The sequence below is a fragment of the Schistocerca gregaria genome, chromosome 3 (genome assembly GCF_023897955.1).
Source record: "Schistocerca gregaria isolate iqSchGreg1 chromosome 3, iqSchGreg1.2, whole genome shotgun sequence".
NCBI classification, from domain to species: Eukaryota; Metazoa; Arthropoda; class Insecta; order Orthoptera; family Acrididae; genus Schistocerca; species Schistocerca gregaria.
In genome coordinates this window covers 836,460,803-836,481,206 of record NC_064922.1, presented here as the reverse complement: position 1 = coordinate 836,481,206, position 20,404 = coordinate 836,460,803, and the positions used below count along the sequence as shown (strand labels likewise).

Genomic DNA, 20,404 nt, shown 5'->3' with positions numbered 1-20,404 from the left:
GATTTTATAAGATTTCTGAAATCCGTTGAATTTCACTGATCTTTTCCAGGTAAAATGTGATTCTCCAGAAATTCCAGGTTTTCCAGAATTACCAACCTAAAAGCACAGATGTTACATATTATCCTTATTACATGCTTCTGCATCACAAATACTGTTTCCTCAATGACTAGTTACCCCAGAATCTGCTCCCATTATACATCAGTGACTGAAAATAAGAAAATTAAGTAAACCTTTTGACATTTTCACCTCCAGTATCTGATGCTATCAGTAATACCAAAGTTGCAGAGCTTAGATGTTCAACCCTAAAAGTACTAATTGAAAATTGGACGGTACTTTATGCTCGCCTTTTGTATGTACTGTAATCTAGTTGTGTACTAAACATTATGGACAAAAACTGTTTATTGTTTTCAATTAATTCTTCTACCAGATTCCATAGTTGTTCTAAATTTTTAAAGTCAAACTTAATCCAGAAATTTAAGTCTAACTGAGGCAGCCATAAAGTCACCTGTGCCCCCCACCTCCTTCCCAGTAGTAGATACCACCTTTCACAATGAACATATTTAAATTTTCAGTTGTTATTTACAAAAAAACTATACAATGTCTGAACTAAAAGTTGTTTAGGATAGTTGGCTGACTGGATAAACACTGAAGCTAACTACAATGCTATGGTGTCTGAGATCTTATGAAGGCAAACAATCTCTAGTCACTTTGCTTATATCTTTCTATAGCAGTGTTTGAAACCAGACAATTCATATGGTAATAACTAGAAGAAACTTGTTTGGTTTTATACAGCTTGTTTTATTAACAGAAAAAATGTACAACTGAATGTATAATGTACTCATTTGTTTTCTAATATACTGACACTTTTGTCAAGAGAATTTATCTGTGAAATTATAACTTGGTGTAACAAAGGTCAGAACTTAATTCAGGAAAAAAATAGTTCTTTTGTGACTATGTGTGAACATTTAAAATGCAGTAAGCTGTCAACAGCTGTATTGTTATAAAAGAAACAAAATGCACTTATATTAGCTGAAACTCTGAACAAGAGTATACCCCTTACGTCAGTTTTATCTTTTTCTTCTTGCCTTTCAATGGCAAGGGACCAGGACTCTTGAATACGGTGCTAAAAAAAAAGAGTAGAATAAATTAGTGGCATGTTAACAAAATAAGCAGCTTGTATAATTCTACTGCTGTTTTACTTACTGGCATGTTGTGCAAATGGGACTGAATTTGCAGAATACTGTAAAAAACAAAACACAAAGTTATTAATTTAACAATGATATTATGAAAATGACTTATTGGTACTCACCACATAGAGCAGCAATGAATTATGGAAAGGCAAAATGAAAAGATTGTTAAACATTTAATATTTTGGACAAATACGTTTTTTGGAAATAGAAAACACACACAATTTCTCGCAAGCACAACTGACACAATAACGAGGGATAATTGTTGTGTATGAGTTGTGCTTGTGTGGATGAGTGTGTGTTTTCTACTTCAGAATACAGCCTTTTGGCTGAAAGCTTACATGTTTAGTAGTTTTTTCATTGTGCCCATCTGTGGCTTAAGCTCTCCTCTGTATGGTGAGTAACAATCTATTCTTTTCATAATATTGTGTTTAGCCCACCCTGGACTTTCCATTGTGTGTTATTACTAATTTAAGACACTACCATGGCTTTTTTTTTAGTCAATGAAAATCTAATACAAAACATTATATTCAAAGAGAAAAATGAAGAATGGCCAGTACTTACCTTCAGTGTATGCTGGTACAAGTACAGGCAATTTTTATACTTAAGATAAGCCTACGGTCTGGAATCACATGTTCTTATCTTCAGAACAAGAGCAATGAAACATGATGGAAGAGATACGAAATGTGCATTAGTCATTCAGGAGGGGGCTTGCAAGGAGACATGGGGCAAGCAGGAGGGGCAGGATGAGAGCTGCACGTAGGTGAATAACTAAGTATGGGTAGAAGAGAACAGAAAGAAAGGTAAAGAGGTAGTGTGGAGCTTGGAAAACACATGGAATAAAAGAGCATGGAGACTGAGTGGAAAAATAAAGCAGAAAGAGAACAGATGTAAATACTGATCTCAATGGAAGAAAAGAAGGAATCACCTACACTGTCACTAGTTGCATACAAACAAAGTTACAAAATTACATGTTATCAATACAAATACATTGTTTGCAAATCAGTACAGATGTCTGTCTATAAACAAGAGACAGTAGTTTTGGTTTCAAAAATCGGCAGCACAAAAAATGGACATACATATTTATAGGCCACCCCCCACACGCACACGCACAGACTTAGGGCAGTAACAGTACTGTGTGTGTGTGTGTATTTTAGCTGTGAAGAAAACTCTTGTCTGAGAGCTTAGCAGTTTATCTTTTCCTATCTATCAGTTTGTATGTTTTCAGTCTCCTTTACTTGGTTAATAGGGATCTATCTTCATATATGCAATGAATATGACTCATTTACCAGTGATTCACAATAAGATGCAAAATTAAACTATAGTAGATTATCAACTTACTGGAGAGACAAACAGAACACACAAAACCAATATCTATGAGTTCCCGGTGGCAGAAACACGCTGCACGGTAATCCACTTTGACAGGTGGAGGGAGGACCAGCTTTCCTCGGATTGGAGGCTCAGGAAGGAACACCCACTACAACAGAAGGAAAACTGTGATTCAGTAACACTGTCATGACTTAAAATACCTACAGCTTCACATCCATATAGCACCAGTCACAAAGCAGCTGCTAAAATCAACTGTGTTGTTGTGATTTGGATGGTCTATAACTGAGAAATCCATGTTACTTTTGTTATGGACCATTCATTCAAATGGACAGGTTATTTCCTTACAGAATTCTGCACAGTTATTACTGCAGAATTAGTATATTACGTGTTTGCTCTCACAAATTCCTCAATCTACACTAGAGTAAGTGGTTCCAGTCATGGTAGTGGTCAAAAAATTGATGAACGGGATAGGCCTTACAACAAAATCAATCACATGTGTGTGATATATGGATTGGATTTAGAACAGGAGTAGTGTAAGATTAGATTCTTCAGTTTCTCCTGGCGTATTTCTTGCTCAAAAAGTCCAAGGGGGGACGGCTGGTCCAAGGGGAGGGGATTTAACACAGCCGACTGCCCTCAAGAGCTCAGTTCGTCAGCACACCTGACAATGGTGACATGTCTGATCGCCAAAATATTGTGCCCGTTGGACACTATGGAGGACACTATGGACTAGCAGTACACCTGTGGACTGTTCAAGCAAGTATAAGATTAAATCAAACTTGGATGCGCAACAGAATATGACTTTAGCAAACACAGGAATAACCACAAGAATAAAATAATTGTTGTCAGGAAAGAGAAATTTTTTTCTTATCTAATACTATAGTAAAAAATTGGTACCATAAAAAGAGCCTTCTGCACCAGACTCAAATATGAACATTAAATATCTGACGAAGTCTGAAAAAATGAGATAGTTAAAACTAATTCCTCCTTTATATAAGACTGCCCATAGACCTCACTATAAAGTACTCGTTCATCAGTAAAACTGAAATCTTTATAGAGGAAATTCAAACATCACTTTTTGTAGCAGCTGTTACTATGTAAGATAAAGCATGAGATACAAGGCTCAAGAAGAAGTAATGCCTCTGCGTCATACAAAAACTTTATAATGAACTTATAACAGCGGAATCGGTACACATCATAGCCTGAACTGTCTTCTACATGACACTATGGTCCAACATAGTCACCACGCATTTTTACACACTTGCACAATTGTTGAATCCAAGTATCAAAATCAGTTTGGAAAATTTCAGAGTTCTGCTTCATGATCCCCAATTTTAAAGCTGTTTTAACCTCATTCACGAGGAAAGTGTATGGAGATACTGTAATGGACATCAACAATATGCAGCATTGGGTGAAGTAGTTTGGTAATCAAGGAACAGTCATTGCAGATAAGCTGTGCAATGGCTGACCGACAACTTCTGTCCCAGATACTAATCGAGGACATGCTAATGAAGTGATTCAAGGAGACAGACCAATTATTACACATCAGAATTTTGAATACACCAGTGCACAGATCTTTAGCTTAGGGAAAAAAAGATTGAATTGCACTTCCTGTGGCATCAGAGTTTATAGGTGGCGAGTACTTGCAGCACTCGCAGCAATCCATATCCAACACACACTGCAGCAAAAACTAGAATTGGGATAGCCCCCTGGAAAGTGTTTATATCTCCTGCGCATAGTCAGTGTCCAACATATGAAAGCTTCAGTTTAAGAATTAAATGTTGTTGTTGTTGTCTTCAGTCCTGAGACTGGTTTGATGCAGCTCTCCATGCTACTCTATCCTGTGCAAGCTGCTTCATCTCCCAGTACCTACTGCAACCTACATCCTTCTGAATCTGCTTAGTGTACTTATCTCTCGGTCTCCCTCTACGATTTTTACCCTGCACGCTGCCCTCCAACGCTAAATTTGTGATCCCTTGATGCCTCAAAACATGTCCTACCAACCGATCCCTTCTTCTAGTCAAGTTGTGCCACAAACTTCTCTTCTCCCCAATCCTATTCAATACCTCCTCATTAGTTACGTGATCTATCCACCTTATCTTCAGTATTCTTCTGTAGCACCACATTTCGAAAGCTTCTATTCTCTTCTTGTCCAAACTAGTTATTGTCCATGTTTCACTTCCATACATGGCTACACTCCAAACAAATACTTTCAGAAACGACTTCCTGATACATAAATCTATATTCGATGTTAACAAATTTCTCTTCTTCAGAAACGCTTTCCTTGCCATTGCTAGTCTACATTTTATATCCTCTCTACTTCGACCATCATCAGTTATTTTACTTCCTAAATAGCAAAACTCCTTTACTACTTGAAGTGTCTCATTTCCTAATCTAATTCCCTCAGCATCACCCGATTTAATTTGACTACATTCCATTATCCTCGTTTTGCTTTTGTTGATGTTCATCTTATATCCTCCTTTCAAGACACTGTCCATTCCGTTCAACTGCTCTTCCAAGTCCTTTGCCGTCTCTGACAGAATTACAATGTCATCGGCGAACCTCAAAGTTTTTACTTCGTCTCCATGAATTTTAATACCTACTCCAAATTTTTCTTTTGTTTCCTTTACTGCTTGCTCAATATATAGAATTAAATATGTGAAGAAAATATATGCAAAGTCAGTTCTAGGGATCAAAAATATTACACTACAAAAAACAATGTAGGAAAAGACAGATTACTACTCACAGTAAAGAAAACGCGTCAAGTTGCAGACAGGCACAATTAAAAGACACTCACATACAGCTTTCGATCACAGCCTTCATTATTAAAAACACACACACACACACACACACACACACACACACACACACACACACACACACAAACAAACAAATAAACATGCACATCTCATGCACACACATCCACTATCTCCAGCACCTCGGGCCAGAATGCAATGTCACATGGAACAAGCAGTAATCTGGAGGGGTTGGGGAAGGGGAGGGGATAGTAGCGTACGGGTGGGGAGAGAGACAAATGCTGTCTGGTGGAGTGTGAAGGGACTGGACTGCCAACAGGCACAATGCCAGGATGCTGTGGGGGTAGGGAGGTGGGGAAAAAAGGAACAAATAAGGAGAGGAGTGGGGAAAGACAGGCAGATGCATTGTCAGAGATCTGTAAATAAGCAGGATGGGAGACGAGAATGGGGAGGAGATGACGGGACAGAAGGAGTGGAAACTGTTGGGTGGAGGGTGTGGGGACAGTATGTTATTGTAGATTGAGGCCGGGATAATTATGAGAGCAGAGAATGTGTTGTAAGGATAACTCCTATCTGCACACTTAGGAAAAGCTGTTGTTGGAGGGAAGGATCCAGATGGCTCAGGTAGCAAAGCAGCCTTTGAAATCAAGTGTGTGATGGTCTGCTGCATGTTGTGCCACAGATGTGTGAGGTGTGCTTGATTGGTTGTGTGTGCGAATGTTGTGTGTGTTTCTCTTTACTGACTAAGACTGTGGACAAAAGCTATATGTGAGTGTCTTTTAATCATGCCTGTCTGCAACTTGATGTGTATCCTTTACGGTAAGCAGTGTGTCTTTTCCTACATTGTTGATATTCCTACTTGGAGTTTCTATTGTTTGAAATATTACACTACTACTGAATTCTGTAAATACTACCTTCTATGTAATAGTACACTGTGTAATACTACACTGTTCTTCAAAGCTGTTAGACTGCATAATATTCCTTTTCAAAATTCTAAAATACTCGATATTTCAATGCCTCTGCTGGCATCTTCTCCAACATTAACCTGGTGTTCTCAGATGGCTGAATACAACTGAGAAAGCCTTGTCATGTCCCCTTATACTAGACTTTTTCCTGCAATTTTTCAGGGAAGTGAGAAGATCTTCAGGCTGCCACTGGTGGGCCACTGCCGTTGTGTAAATACTACCACAGTAGATAGTGAAGGACAGGGAAGCAATAACCTTGAGTGACATTTGCTAATCGTGAGTGACATTTGTTTCAGAAGAAGTGTAAATTCTGTGATAGTGAGTCATCATGAAGAATGTGACTAGGTTATTGACTTTAATAAAATACGAGTGCTAGCCAAAGAAAATAATATTTATAGAAGGAAAGTTCACAAAGCTGTTGTACTCTTGAAGAATCAGTGCTATTTAAATGGAGATGATTGCTATAGGCTCTGAGCACTGTGGCTGTCTGCCACCAAGGAATTAATACCTAACCATGGTGCACGAGGAACATAAAAACTATCTTGAAGCCACCACGGCAGCATGACAAAAATAATATTTTTCAATAAATTAAGGATGGCTCCATGTTTATGCAAGTACGCAAATTATTGCTTTATCACCCAAATATGTTTCACCACAGTTGTGGCATCCACTGTGTTTTTTTTATTATTTTCCTGAAATATTTTCATACAGGTTATTTTCAGGTTAAGGAATATGATATATCAGATTTTGTTTCCATTTAAATTTTATGTGGACTTTCCTTCTATTTAGTGTGTGTATGTCCTGTGGCTGCCATAAAAATTCTGCCGCCAGTCTAAATTAGTATACCATGTCATCAGTTAAATGTTAGAAAATTGTCTGCATTTAATTTTTTGTTTATCATCCAACCTTTAAAATGTATGTTCTGGTAAAATTCATGGCATATGCCTAATTTTAGTCTTAACATAACAGTATTTTGTTAGTCCTCAGCTGTGACAAGTTTGTTTTTATGTATGAAACATGTTTTTGTTTAGCTGAGCTGAACCTGAGAACATCAATAGAAGTTTTGTCAGAATTAGGTAAGGTGAACAATTTCATGTGGTTTGTTATTTATAAATTATGTTTCGTACTTTGACAGTGTTTACTCATGTTTCCTCCTGCTTGTTTGTAAATACTGCATCCTGTTATGTTGCTGTGACTTGGATACACATTTCACTACATAAATTTGTGTCTCTGATAAACACAGGCTAAATAAGGGGGCAATGCCATAGAGTACTCTCTGTATAAGTGAATTGAGATTACGTCTAGACTTGGCACTTATTCGTGTTCAACTTTTTCAGTTGCTCCTCAATACAAGAGTCAGTGTGATGGTCAAACAATGGTATGTCAGTACAATATTCCTACGTGAATGATTTTTTAAACACGAAATTTAAAATTTCAGCTTTTGTTTTGCTGTCTTCTATTGCAACATCAGACTTGTAAATGAGAGACTGAACTGAATCATTTGATCCAGTCAGTGATTTTATGTAGGACCAGAATTTTCTCAGGTTCTCAAAATGATACTTCACTAAGGTATGATGGTGAAAGTAGTTGTGAGCTTTGTGCATCATCTTTTTATAGACACATGTATTTCCACTAACTTTTGTCTGTCAATATCTCCATTTCCATGTTCCTTTCGGCTTAATCCACTTACAAGGCACATATTTCTCCAGAGTATGATTTACAATTGGTTTGAACATTACTCACACTTCCTGTATGTCCATCACATTAGGACTAAATAATGTCCATTCATTCTCTTAGTAGGATGCTAATGACTGTTTGTCTGTTCTTTATAGCATAAAATCCTCCATACTTTCTTGATGTATTTATTAACTTTAGTAATCCTCCTTGCTGTGATGACATCGTGATCACTAATCCCTGTCTCTACACTGACACTGTTGATACGGTCAGGTCTGAAACTTCCTGGCAGATTAAAACTGTGTGCCGGACCGAGACTCGAACTCGGGACCTTTGCCTTTCGCGGGCAAGTGCTCTACCAGTGCTCTCTCTGTTGGTAGAACACTTGCCTGCAAAAGGCAAAGGTCCCGAATTCGAGTCTCGGTCTGGCACACAGTTTTACTCTGCCAGAAAGTTTCATATCAGCGCACACTCCGCTGCAGACTGAAAATCTCATTCTGGAATGATCAGGTCTGTTTGCAGCTACAAGGTCTAAAGTATTTCCATTGTAAGTGGGTTGTTGAAGTAGTTGCTCAAGACAGTTTTTGGAAAATGTGTCAGTACTACTCACAATTCTGTCTGTCCGAACCACTGCAATAAATCTATAGATGTCCCAGACTATACTTGGTAGGTTAAAGTCACTTCCAACTAATAGTGTACGTTGGGGTACTTATGCGCTACTGAACTTAGACTTCCTGTGAACAATTCTACGAATATTACAGTAAAATGAAGTGGCCAATAGAAACATCTGATGATTAACTTGAGTTTACTTGGGCGCAATTGCTCGTGTCCTAATAACTTCACAGCTAGACTTCACTGTTAGACCCAGTTTCAGCATCAACAGGAACAATCTTTTTGTAAACTGCAATGAACGCTCCCCCATCAATGGTGTCAAACCTGTCTTTCCACGACTTTTAAAATATTTTGGAGCTTTCTATTTCAGGTTTCATCTAGCTTTCAGTTCTGAGAATAATTTGAGTGCGACAACTTTCCCAGAGGGCAGTAAATTCAGGAAATCTGTTACAAACGCTTTGGCAATTTACTGCTAAATTTTGACCGGCAAAGTTCCTTTATTTTGTATCAATCTGATTTTGCTATCTGCATACTGACTGGTGATCTCAAACTAGCACCTAGCCTGAAGAGCCCCCATGTGCACTTCACAAGTACTCTGCACCCAAGTAGCTGCTTCCTGTGTGCACCAAACACCTGACCTATCAAGGGAAACCTACAATTCTCCAACCCATAATGCATGTCCAGAGATCTGCAGCTAAGAGTGTCACGCAATCACCAAAAACTCTGGTTTAGACCCTCCATTTAGCTCCAAATCAAAGGACTCATATCAACTCTGGACAGGATTCTGTGAATTGTGGGCTCTGCTTGAACTCCGTGAGTGAGGATAGCAACTACACAACTTCCAGCAGCTGCCCATACAAACTGAGAATGGCCTTAGAACCCAAGCAACTGTTTCATTGGTGTTGTCATGAGCCACAACCTGCAGATGACTGCACACTGCAAACGCAATTGCAACAGGCGGGGTCTCCCTGATGCCTCCTGGTGGACATACCAAATGCATATCAGATTCCTTTCCAGCCCTGGATACTTTTTTCTTAAGGGGCTCCATAACATGCCTACCACTGGAGCTCCCAATGACCAGTAGACCCTCCCCCCATGTGCCCACCTGGACCCACCGAAGGAGCAGCTACCTGCCCACTCACAGGGTAAACAAGCAAGGTCAGATGGCCAGACCCTACATTGACTCTCAATATGAATGCATTACAATCAATCACCACACTGCAGTGAGGGTGGATTCCACATATATAGTGCACTTTATGTTGCCTCAGTAGCAGAGGCAGAGGACAAAACAAGCGACATCTGAGGTGTTCAATATGAAGTGGCAGATTCTCTGCTACTATACGCTGAGGCAGCAGCCTGCAGGTGGCTGATTGCAGCCAACACCGTCTTCAGATGTTCACAAATTGTGGCCAGCTTCTTCTGCGTATCCGCACGGCACGCACACATCTTATCCATCCTAATTTGCAAATTAAATGGTAAACACATATGGAACAAGGTAACTAAGTAATTTGGTGCTCCCCTGATGTATAACAACTGGCAGCTGGTGCTGATTTGTCATTGTGTACTATTTAACAACCATTTTTTGGCCTTCGACTGGGTCCTTGTGCTATCACAAGTTTTAGCACTCAGTGGAAGTCAAAACACAGTTTATTACAAACACATCTTGTGCTGAACTGGAAAATGTCAAGTTGCAAATATGACACAAAAGAAATGAGACCGATAGTGCAATTCTGTGTATTTACGAGGACTTACATTTTGCCACTCAGTGGTGAGAGATGGCTGTAGCGTCCTCATTTGGTGTTGGATCATCAGCTGAATCATTACTCAGATTGTGATTATTTGCTGTATGGTTTGCCTCTGCTTTGTTCACTGTTAATGTTTAAAATGCGTGTTGCAATAGAAAATTCTCGTGTTGTGAAGTGCAATTAGTGATTATGTTATGTCTGCCAAAAAACTGAGAGCAAATAAAGTTTATTAGGCACTTTTTCTTGTGTATGAAACAATGAAATGAGTGGAGCTGGAGTGACACCACAGTGCATCCTGTTTAACAGTGGCTGCACTAATGCTGATGAGGAAATGCAAAGTTACCAGCCAAGCACTCAGTGCTGAACTGATGAAGAAAACTGATGAAAACTTTCATGAACTTGGTTACTTCATGTTGTGATATAAAATCGAGGCTATCACAAGTTTTATCCAAGATGAGTACCGAAGTTCTTGTCAGAAGTCCATAAAAAGTACTGTATGGCAGTATCTTTGACATTTCTCAAGGCCTACAATGAGCATGGTGAATCACTTCTCACTCATGTCTCAATAGAAGAAGAGACATGGCTGCAGTTTGTGACTTGTGAGACAGAACAGAAGTCTTCACAGTGTCTAAAAAAGAAAAATTAATAATTCACAACCCCACACAGCCATTCATTAAAACTTGACAGAACATGGATGATTTCGGATGGGAGCACACAGAGCTTTGACAATGACGAGCAATTGTGCACTGGTGTCCAAGCACAAGCTTATACAGTGTCAGATCTGAAAACTCAAGCCCTTTCAGTGATGTTTTTGTTCACCTTTACAACATATGGCAAAAATTTTACAGCACTGCAAATTGCTTTATGGTCATTCCACAATATGTGGACCAACAGTCCCTATCTGATCATTTCCAATCTGAATAAAATTTTGCAATTAAGTTAAGCGAAAGAACATAAAGGCCTTCAGAAGGGGGCTGCAAAGTGTCATGTGAGTTCTACAAAGGAATTTGGTCAAATTTAAGATTGATTAATACTGGAATCATCAATAATCTACACCCACTACTCTGCAAGCTACCTTGTGGTTTGTGTCCCCATGTCAGTTTCCCCTTTTTCTTTTCCAGTCATGAATAGGTAATAGGAACTGCAGACAACTTTCCATGTGAGATCCAATCTGTCAAATTTTACCATCATCGTCTTTTCGTGGGCTATACGTAGGAGGAAGCAACATGCTGATAGACTCTTCTAGGAATGTATGCCCTTGGAATTTTAACAGTAAAACACACTGTGATGTAGAATAGCTCTCTTGCAGCATCTACCACTGGTGTTGGCTGACCATCTCTGTGACACATCTTCACTTACTAAATGAACCTTCTTTGAATCATCTTGATTTCCTCTATCAGTCCTATCTTGTATGGATTCTAGAGTAATGAGCAACATCCAAGTATTGATCAAACAAGAGTTTTGTAAGCTATCTCCTTTGTGGGTGGACTATGTTTCCAACACATCTAAATCTGTTAGATGCTGTACCTTCAGTTAGTTTCATACAGTCATTCTAGTGTAAATCACTTTTTATGCATACTCCTGTATAGTTTATAGATGTGACTGCTTCCACTGATTGTTCTGCAATCATGCAGTCTTACAATAATTAGTATGTCTGTCTATTAATAGGCAGCATGTTATATTTGGTTATGTTCGATTGTCAATCCCTGCATTTATCTACAAATTTCTACAGTTGCAACATCTCTGTGCATAATTACAGAAGATATCTGGGTCAGATGCACAATGTTTTGTACACTTTAAACTATTATTTCAAAGCAGGGTCATTCATTATTTTCATGTTGCACCAGATCAAAGTCAAAGAAAAATTAGTCACAAGCATTTTGTGGTATCTGGCTTCAACCAACAAAAAACTGCAACTTGCTTACAAATATGTCCATGACCTGACAAACTTGAGCTGACCCTGTCTATAGTTTCCATTTGTACATCTGCATCGGAAGCTTTTGAGGAAGATAACGTAGTAGGAAGTTCCTTGCAAATCTAGTTTCTCACAAATTGGGTATGGTTTTTAGCCTGGTAAAAATCCACATGTTGTGGGCTTTCTCAATACAGATGCTACTGCTTTATAAAGAGTATCTACATTACTTTAATGACATTAGTTTTGGAAAGCAAAACAGCATATGATCAAAAATATCTCTTTTATTCAGTAACCTGTTTCGATCACTATAATCAACAGGGATTGATCTAAAAAAGGATGTGCACAGATTATGAGTATTAGAATAAATTAATATTATAAATAGTAGCACTAATCCACATTATCTGGAAAGCACCTAGAAAAAAACATGCCTGTCTGTTTGAAGTTAGTATAAGAGGCAATTACATTTATAGCCTGGTTCACATTTTCATGTAGTATAAAAACATGATAGAATCATAGCAAAATACAATTGTAGTCCATGATAAGTGGCTTTAGTTGACACGTGCTTCCACATACAGTACAAAAAGTTGGGGGTGTGTCGTTGCTATGTGTCACTGACCGTAAGCAATGTTTACAATGCCATGTTAATAAGGCAGAGATTGATGTTTAACATTCTACACAAACCAAAACAGGGCGAGTTAAAAACAAAATTAACAAAAGTGCTAGTGCTCAAAAATTGGTCCACAGCAAAAATTTAGTTAAAATTATAAGTGCTAGCTCTCAAACACGTATCTGCAACGCATATACATAGTACATAATGAACTTAACTGAAAGCAGCATCTAAAAACACAGGAAATTGTCACAGGCAGAATGGGCTCACAAAAACAGAGTCCTGTTGGCTAATCCTATTTCGGGTCATGTAGAATGTTAAACTTCATATCCCTGGCTTTGTAACATGCCACTGTAAACAGTGCACATACCAGCCCCATCAGCTGTTTGTGATGCAGCTGTAAGCACAGTGTGTCAACGATGGCCCTATATCAGGGGTCACGTGTTCAAATGGTTCAAATGGCTCTGAGCGCTATGGGACTTAACATCTGTGGTCATCAGTCCCCTAGAACTTAGAACTACTTAAACCTAACTAACATAAGGACATCACACACATCCACGCCCAAGGCAGGATTCGAACCTGCGACCGTAGCAGTCCCGCAGTTCCGGACTGAGCGCCTGAACCCCTAGACCACTGCGGCCGGCAGGGGTCACGTGTGCTTATTACAATTTTATCATGTTCCTATACTATGAAGCAATCCCAACCAGGACTATAGATTTTATTTGCCTCTTTTATTAACTTCAAGGAAGCAAGAATGTTGTTAGATACTTTTCAGCTAATGTGAATCAATGCTACAATTTATAATGTTGTTAACTTATCATTCTGCATTTATTCATAAATATCTATATTCCTTTTTAGATCAATCTTGTGACAATCAGAACAATCAAAACTAGTTACTGAATAAAGCAAATTTTTGCAACTGTGGGCTGTTCTCGTTTCCACAAATTGTCACACATTGGATCACTGTCATCTTTGAGGTGACTGTGGCACTCCTCATCATTATTAGTTCTTTCAAAAAGGTAACGGCAATGCTTTTACAAAAAGTCAACGCGAGTGAGTTCCAGACTTTACCACAGTAACATATCAAAGAATCAGCTTCAAGGTCATAATCAGAGTGTAGTTTCAACAGCCTTTGTCAATCAGATAGGGATTTTTATGAAATGTTATTCAGTGATTCAAGTCTTTTTTTTATAATTATTAAAAACAACCGATGGTACTCTAAACTGTCCAAACCACCAATTGTATAAAAGTGGTAAGTCAGGCACAAAATCTGGATTCATCTGTCCAACTAGATAAAATAATTTTAATGAGATATGTTGTGCTACAAGGCACACCCAGAAATTAATTTTCCCAATGTTGTTTCCTTTATAGTAGATATATTTAGCTGGGAAAATTGTGCATGTGCAACAGATCTATGACATGACAATCAAATGCCGGTCAGACAGACCCTGCCAGGTGCCACTGATGCATCAGCATGCCCCGAAATGGCGTCTCTTACTCATTCTTCCACCACCTGCGAGGTTCAGTCAGTGATAAGGTTCTTGAATGCACAAAACATAGCGTCCGTCAAAATTCATTGTTAGCCCTGTCAAGTTTACGGGCAGAACATCATGAGCAAACAGGTGGTGCATCACTGGTGCAGGCTTTTTTTCTACGGTCATCAAAGTGTCCGTGGTGAAGAGCGCAGTGGTGACCATCCCTCATCAATGATCACCTGATTGAGCTGTTGCTGTAGCACATCCCAGAGAATTGTTACTTCACAATTATGGAGCTCAGCAGCCATTTTTTGCACGTATTATGATCCTTGTTACATGAAATTGTCACTAAGCAAGTGCCATTCAAGAAATTGTGTGCCAGGTGAGTGCTGGAAAATGTGACACCTGAGCATAAAATTAAATGCTTTCAATTAGTACTGACATTTCTACAATGGTATCATAATGATGGCGAAGAGCTCCTTGACAGGATCCTCACAGGTGACAAGATATAGATTTCCCACTTAACCCTGGAAACCCAGTGGCAGTCAATGCATTGACATTAAAACTAGGTCTCTGGTCAAGATGAAATTCAAACAGACTGTATTGGTGCAGAAAATGGTGTGTACAGTGTTATGGGAGAGGAAGGGCTTTCTGCTCATTGACTTCCTGACCATAGGTGAAACAGTGAATGCTGATCGTTATTGTGAAACATTGTGGAAACTGCAACGTGCCAGTCAGAACAATAGACATGGAATGCCTCCTGCAGGTGTTGTGCTGCTCCATGACAATGCTCGTCCCCATACAGCTTGGCACACAGCAACCATTTTGCAGAAGTTCAGCTGGGAGCTATTTGATCATCCAGCACACAGTCCTGACCTTGCTCCTAGTGATTTCATCTTTTCTTGAACCTCAAGAAATTCTTAACCTCTAGACAGCATTTTGACAAGGACAAAGAGCTGACAACAACCGTCAAATGCTGTTGCATTCACAGATGGTAGACTTCTACAACACAAGAATACAAAAGTTGGTCCCATGATACGAAAAGTGTGTCACTTCTTTTGGTGACTATGTCAAAAAATAGCTCGAACACTGCTGTACCTGTTACCAATAGTTTTTCATGTAAATGTGTTGTTGTTTTTGTTTTTTTTAAAACTGGGAAAACTTACTTTCTGGATGCCTCTTGTGTAACACCTTTGAGACACCTGCTTGACAACAAAGCTAACAACAGATTCCTCAATGTGTCCTTGGACTAATTTCTTGATTATAATTTAAAAAGAACAGGCTACGTATATGTGATTGTACAAATGTACTTTCAAGTATTAGAGACATCCACACATTTATTTCCACACACATTCACAAATGGATGCTGCTGTTTCAATGATGGTGTCAGTCACCAACAATTATAATGAGCAGGCTGCCAACAACAATTAAAATTCAGTCCACATTAGCCATTGTGTATCTGCCAATGACTATGTATCAATGTGTAAAGTACTTTAACAACTATTATTTGCACAATCATAAATAGGGGAATGGCAGCCTGTTTTTAGTTTTGAACTATTTCCATGCTGGATTTCCACAGTTGTAAAAATTTTTAGTTATAATTACATATAATAAAAAGTTCTGGTAGAACGTAAATAACTTAGGAGTAAGAGAGACCACTCACCAAACAGTGGAAGCATTTAGTCTTCAACAGGTGCACACATAAAAGAAAAGAAAAACTTAATAGTTTTTACTCCAAAAGCTAGCAAGTTCTCCTTTTCTTTTGTATGTGCTTGTCACAAACTCAATGCTTCTGGTATTCTGTAAGTAAATTTGATTAAGTACAAATAAAAAAAAAAAAAATATTAGCAAACCACACAAAACTGCAGCATCTAAAAACAATCATCAAAACCTAACAACTTTAAACATAACAAGTTTGCAAAACCAGAGTGTCTCCAAAATATACAAAACTATTTCTAGTACAAAATCATCTGACCTTTCCTATGAAATAAAAATATAGAAAATAGAATGTGATAATATTTAGCAATAGGACATTAAAGTACACACAAATAAGCTGAAAAACTTTTAATGAGATGTTTACACATTAATAACTTCTGGCACAGCTGCTTGGTAGAACTGATAACAAGGAACTTCTCTGCAGAAATATTAAAGGGTTTGTTTGCTGAAATTTATTGCAGCCACAAAAGACTGAAAAATTGTCACAACCTCTTTCCACCCAACTGAGGTTGAACTAGCACAAAAACTGCTATGACACAGCACAGAAATTTTAACCACTGTGAAGAAAAAAAAAGTTGTGCATCCTACCCAGGTCTCTCCTTTGGCTCACAACTAGTTTAAATTGTACACTGTCTTAATTTTGGCCAAAACTGTTGAAGAGCTAGCACAACATTTGGCAACTATGCAGAGAGATCCTCCCAAAACCTTGATTTTTTTTTTTTTTTTTTTCACTTGAATTTTACAAAGCTTAGTTTTATTCTATAGGGGACATCAGTGCAAAATTTCATTTAAACATTCTGTCCAAGTATGTCTGTATGATGCAATATTTTCTTCATTGACAGCAGTGCAAGTCATCATCCAATGATTTTCACCCTTGTTGGAATCACTTTGACCATTCATATGCACTTGAAGTTATCCATCTACATGGCAGCAGGTGAAATACACTCAAATTACAAGCAGCATTATATTACAATGCAACAACATGGGGAGTGACAGTCACAGTGAATACCATCTTTGCCTTACAGCTATGTATCACCCCTACACATGATCTTTAACTAGTCACATCTACCGTAGCTTACAGTGTAACAGGTGGAGGTTTGTCATTTGTATTATACAATATGTCTCTTTAATAAACATCCTGATACACTGTAATTTTGTTACATGAAAATACAACCTCTGATAATAAAATTCGGTGAATGAAGTCAGAACTCTCGACTGGAGAAAACGGATGACTCACAACAATGCATTTGCATAGCGGCCAGTATTGACAACCTGCACCCACTATAGTTCAGTTGAGTATTGTGTGCTTTCTGTGTTAGACCTGCTGGACGAAGAGCTTATTTCGTGTGTTGGTTCTAAACTGAGAACAGGACAATGAACGAGCAAAGGATCAATATACAGTTTTGTTTTGAGCTTGGCAAGACACCGAAATAAATGATGTATGGCTGGTACGTGTTTATGGGGATCAAGCACTGTCCGTGAATGAGTGGTTCACCTATTTTCAAGGAGACTGAGAAAGTGTTTCTGACAATCCCCATAGTGGACAACCGACGACTGCTGTCAGTGTTGAAAACATTGAAAAAGTGAGGACATAAATCACAAATGACCATCAATTAACTGTCTGCATTACAGCAGGTGAACTGCAGATGAACCATGAATCTGTGTAACAAATCTTTACCCAGAAGTTACGAAAGAGGAAAATGTGTTGTCATCTTGTGCCACATTACTTGACTGATGATCAGAAGCAGGAACATTTAGAGGCTTCACAGGATTTAGTTGAAATGATGGATGTGACACCCAATTTCTTGAGTCACATTGTCACTGAGGGTGAAATATGGTGTCTCCGGTACGACCCTGAAACGAAACAGCAAGGCACAGAATGGGGTTCTCCGACATCACCTCATCAGAAAAAGGTCAGAGCTGAAAAATCCCACATCAAAATGATGCTCATCACCTTTTTCGATAGTCAAGGCATTATCCACAAGAAATTTCTACCCGAGGGAACCATGTTGAATGCTGTACAGTATGTTCAAATTTCGACCCATTTCATGCAACGTCTACACAGGGTATGACCCCAGAATACACAACAAGGTTTCTGTTTTTTTGTTCACGACAACGCTTGCCCACACACAGCCAATAATCGTCAAACAGTTCCTGGCAAAAAAGGGGATGGTGCAACTTGAACATCCACCATACTTGCCGGATCTCAATCCACCAGACTTCTTCCTATTCAATCAACTTGAATTCGCTTTGAAATGAAGGAGATTTCACACTATTCCTGACATCCAATGAAATGTGACGCATCTTTTAAAAATCATCCCAAAGGAATATTTTGTGCAAAGTTTCCAGGACATGTATTGCAGAGCTCAGCAGTAAGGTAACTGTAGTTCCTAGTTCATCTACATTAATGTTACAGGATTATTCACTGAACTTTATTGTCAGAGGTTGTATAATTATGTGTGGTCATGTCTTAATTTTCAGCTTACACCACTCACTGTGCAAGACAACTATGAATGATAATCAGTCCATGAAAGAAAGTAACTTAATAGAATCTTATATAATGACAATATTGACTGTTCATGATTTAAGCAATTTTTAATTTGCTAGAATGATAAAGATTTGTCATTAGAGTTAGCATTATTATGGGGAGGTGAAGTATGAATATATTTTAATGAAAACTTACAATTAAATATTAATTGTGAAAGGAATTTATTGTACAAAATTTAGCACTGAAAAGCTTTGCATTTGATAAAAAGGTTAACTGAAAATATGTTTATATTTTTTCCATGACCTTGATTGTCATATGTGAAATTACATGTATTAAGTTTTTCATTGTAACAGAAATAATAAATTTTTGAAATCATAATATGACTGGATAGATAAATCTACTCACCAGGTCTCGGCAGGAGAAAACACATATGAAAGTGCTTTCAGAGCCACTGGCTTTTTCTTCTGGCAGAAGGGTTAAAGGAGAAGGAAGAGGAAAAGGATGAAGAAAAAGGACTGGGAAGGTTCAGGGAATGCGGAAAGTTACAGGAAAGTTGCCCAGAACCCTCGGTCAGGGAAGACTTACAGGATGGGTTGACAAGGAAAGTGATTGTTGGGTACTGCACAAGATGAGATTTGAAAACCTTAGAGTTTAAATGTGGGAGATAGGGTAATAAGCAAGGCAGAAATTACTGACAGAACATGCAAGAGAGTTAATGAGAGTGGAAAGCTAAGTGCATTATACGCATTACACACGCAAGATTAGGAGGGGGAAAGGGGGGGGGGGGGTTGGAGGAGGAATAGACAAGTCAGGAAATAAAAGATATAGAAGACTAAGAAGTAGCGAAGAAAGGAGCAGTTAGTAAAAAGAAATGCTGAGAGTGAATAAATTAACATATATTAAGGTCAAGTGGGTGCCGAGAACCAAGGATATGTAACACCAGTTCCCACCAGCAAAGTTCCGAGAAACTTGTGTCGAGGGAGAAAGCAAATGGCATGTTTGGTGAAACAGGCACTGAGACCATGACTGTCATGTTGAAGATCATACTCTGCAACAGGATATTGTGTGTGCCAGTATGTCCCCTCTGTCTACGCCCGTTCAACCTAACTGATAACTTGATGTAAATGGCGTAGACAGAAGATGTATACTGGCAACACACAATATACTGTTGTCTAGTGTGATCTACAGCATGGCAGTCATGATCTCAGTGTTTGTATCACCACACATGCCTTCTGTGCTCTCCCCCCAAAACAAGCTTCTCAGAACTGTGTCCTTTGTTCTTGCCATCCGCCTAGCCTTAATTTACATAATTACTTTGGTCTCAGTATTTCTTTTCAGTAACTACACCCTTCTTCACTCTTGCTTGGTTTTCTATATCTTTATCTTTTCTATATCTTTATCTTTTATCTTCTGACCCTTCACCACATATGTCCATCACATATAATGCATTTAGCTTTCTGCACTCATTAACTTTTGCACTATGTATTGTCAGTAATCTCTGTTTTGCTTTTATTACCCTATCTTCCACCTTTAAGATCTCAGGTTTTCTAATCTCATCTGGTGCAGTCCCCAGCAATCTCTTTCCCTCTCAATCCATCCTTAAAAAAAGTCTCCCCAGGCCGAGGGTTCTGGGCAACTTTTCTGTAAATTTTCCCATTTCCTAAACCTTGTCAGTCCTTTTCCTTCATCCCTCTTCCTTCTGCTTCAACCCTTCTGCATAAGAAGGAGCCTCTGGCCCTGAAAGCTTGCACATTTCCTAAACTTATATATGTTTTCTACTGCCATTACTTGGTGAGCAGATCTTTTATCTATACGATTATATTTTTTCATTGTAATTTACATAAAACATTAATTTTAATGATATTAAAAAATAATAAGATTCTATATATGCGCTGATTTTAGGCCACAGCAGTTAGTTCTTAGTCAGTTGTTGTT

The 20,404-nt window shown here is 38.4% G+C and overlaps 1 protein-coding gene across 1 annotated transcript in view; it reads right to left on the bottom strand.

Annotated features, from left to right (window-relative positions):
- Nucleotides 1-774: 774 nt before the first annotated feature.
- LOC126355257 (general transcription factor IIH subunit 3) overlaps nucleotides 775-20,404 on the bottom strand; it is a 39,447-nt gene continuing 19,817 nt past the window's right edge. Inside the window, exons 6-8 of the mRNA XM_050005542.1 lie at nucleotides 2,529-2,664; nucleotides 1,204-1,240; nucleotides 775-1,123 (exon numbers count right to left, since the gene is read on the bottom strand). Coding sequence (XP_049861499.1) covers nucleotides 1,057-1,123; nucleotides 1,204-1,240; nucleotides 2,529-2,664 — 240 coding nt within the window. The 3' untranslated portion in view covers nucleotides 775-1,056. The remainder of the gene's footprint in view (nucleotides 1,124-1,203; nucleotides 1,241-2,528; nucleotides 2,665-20,404) is intronic.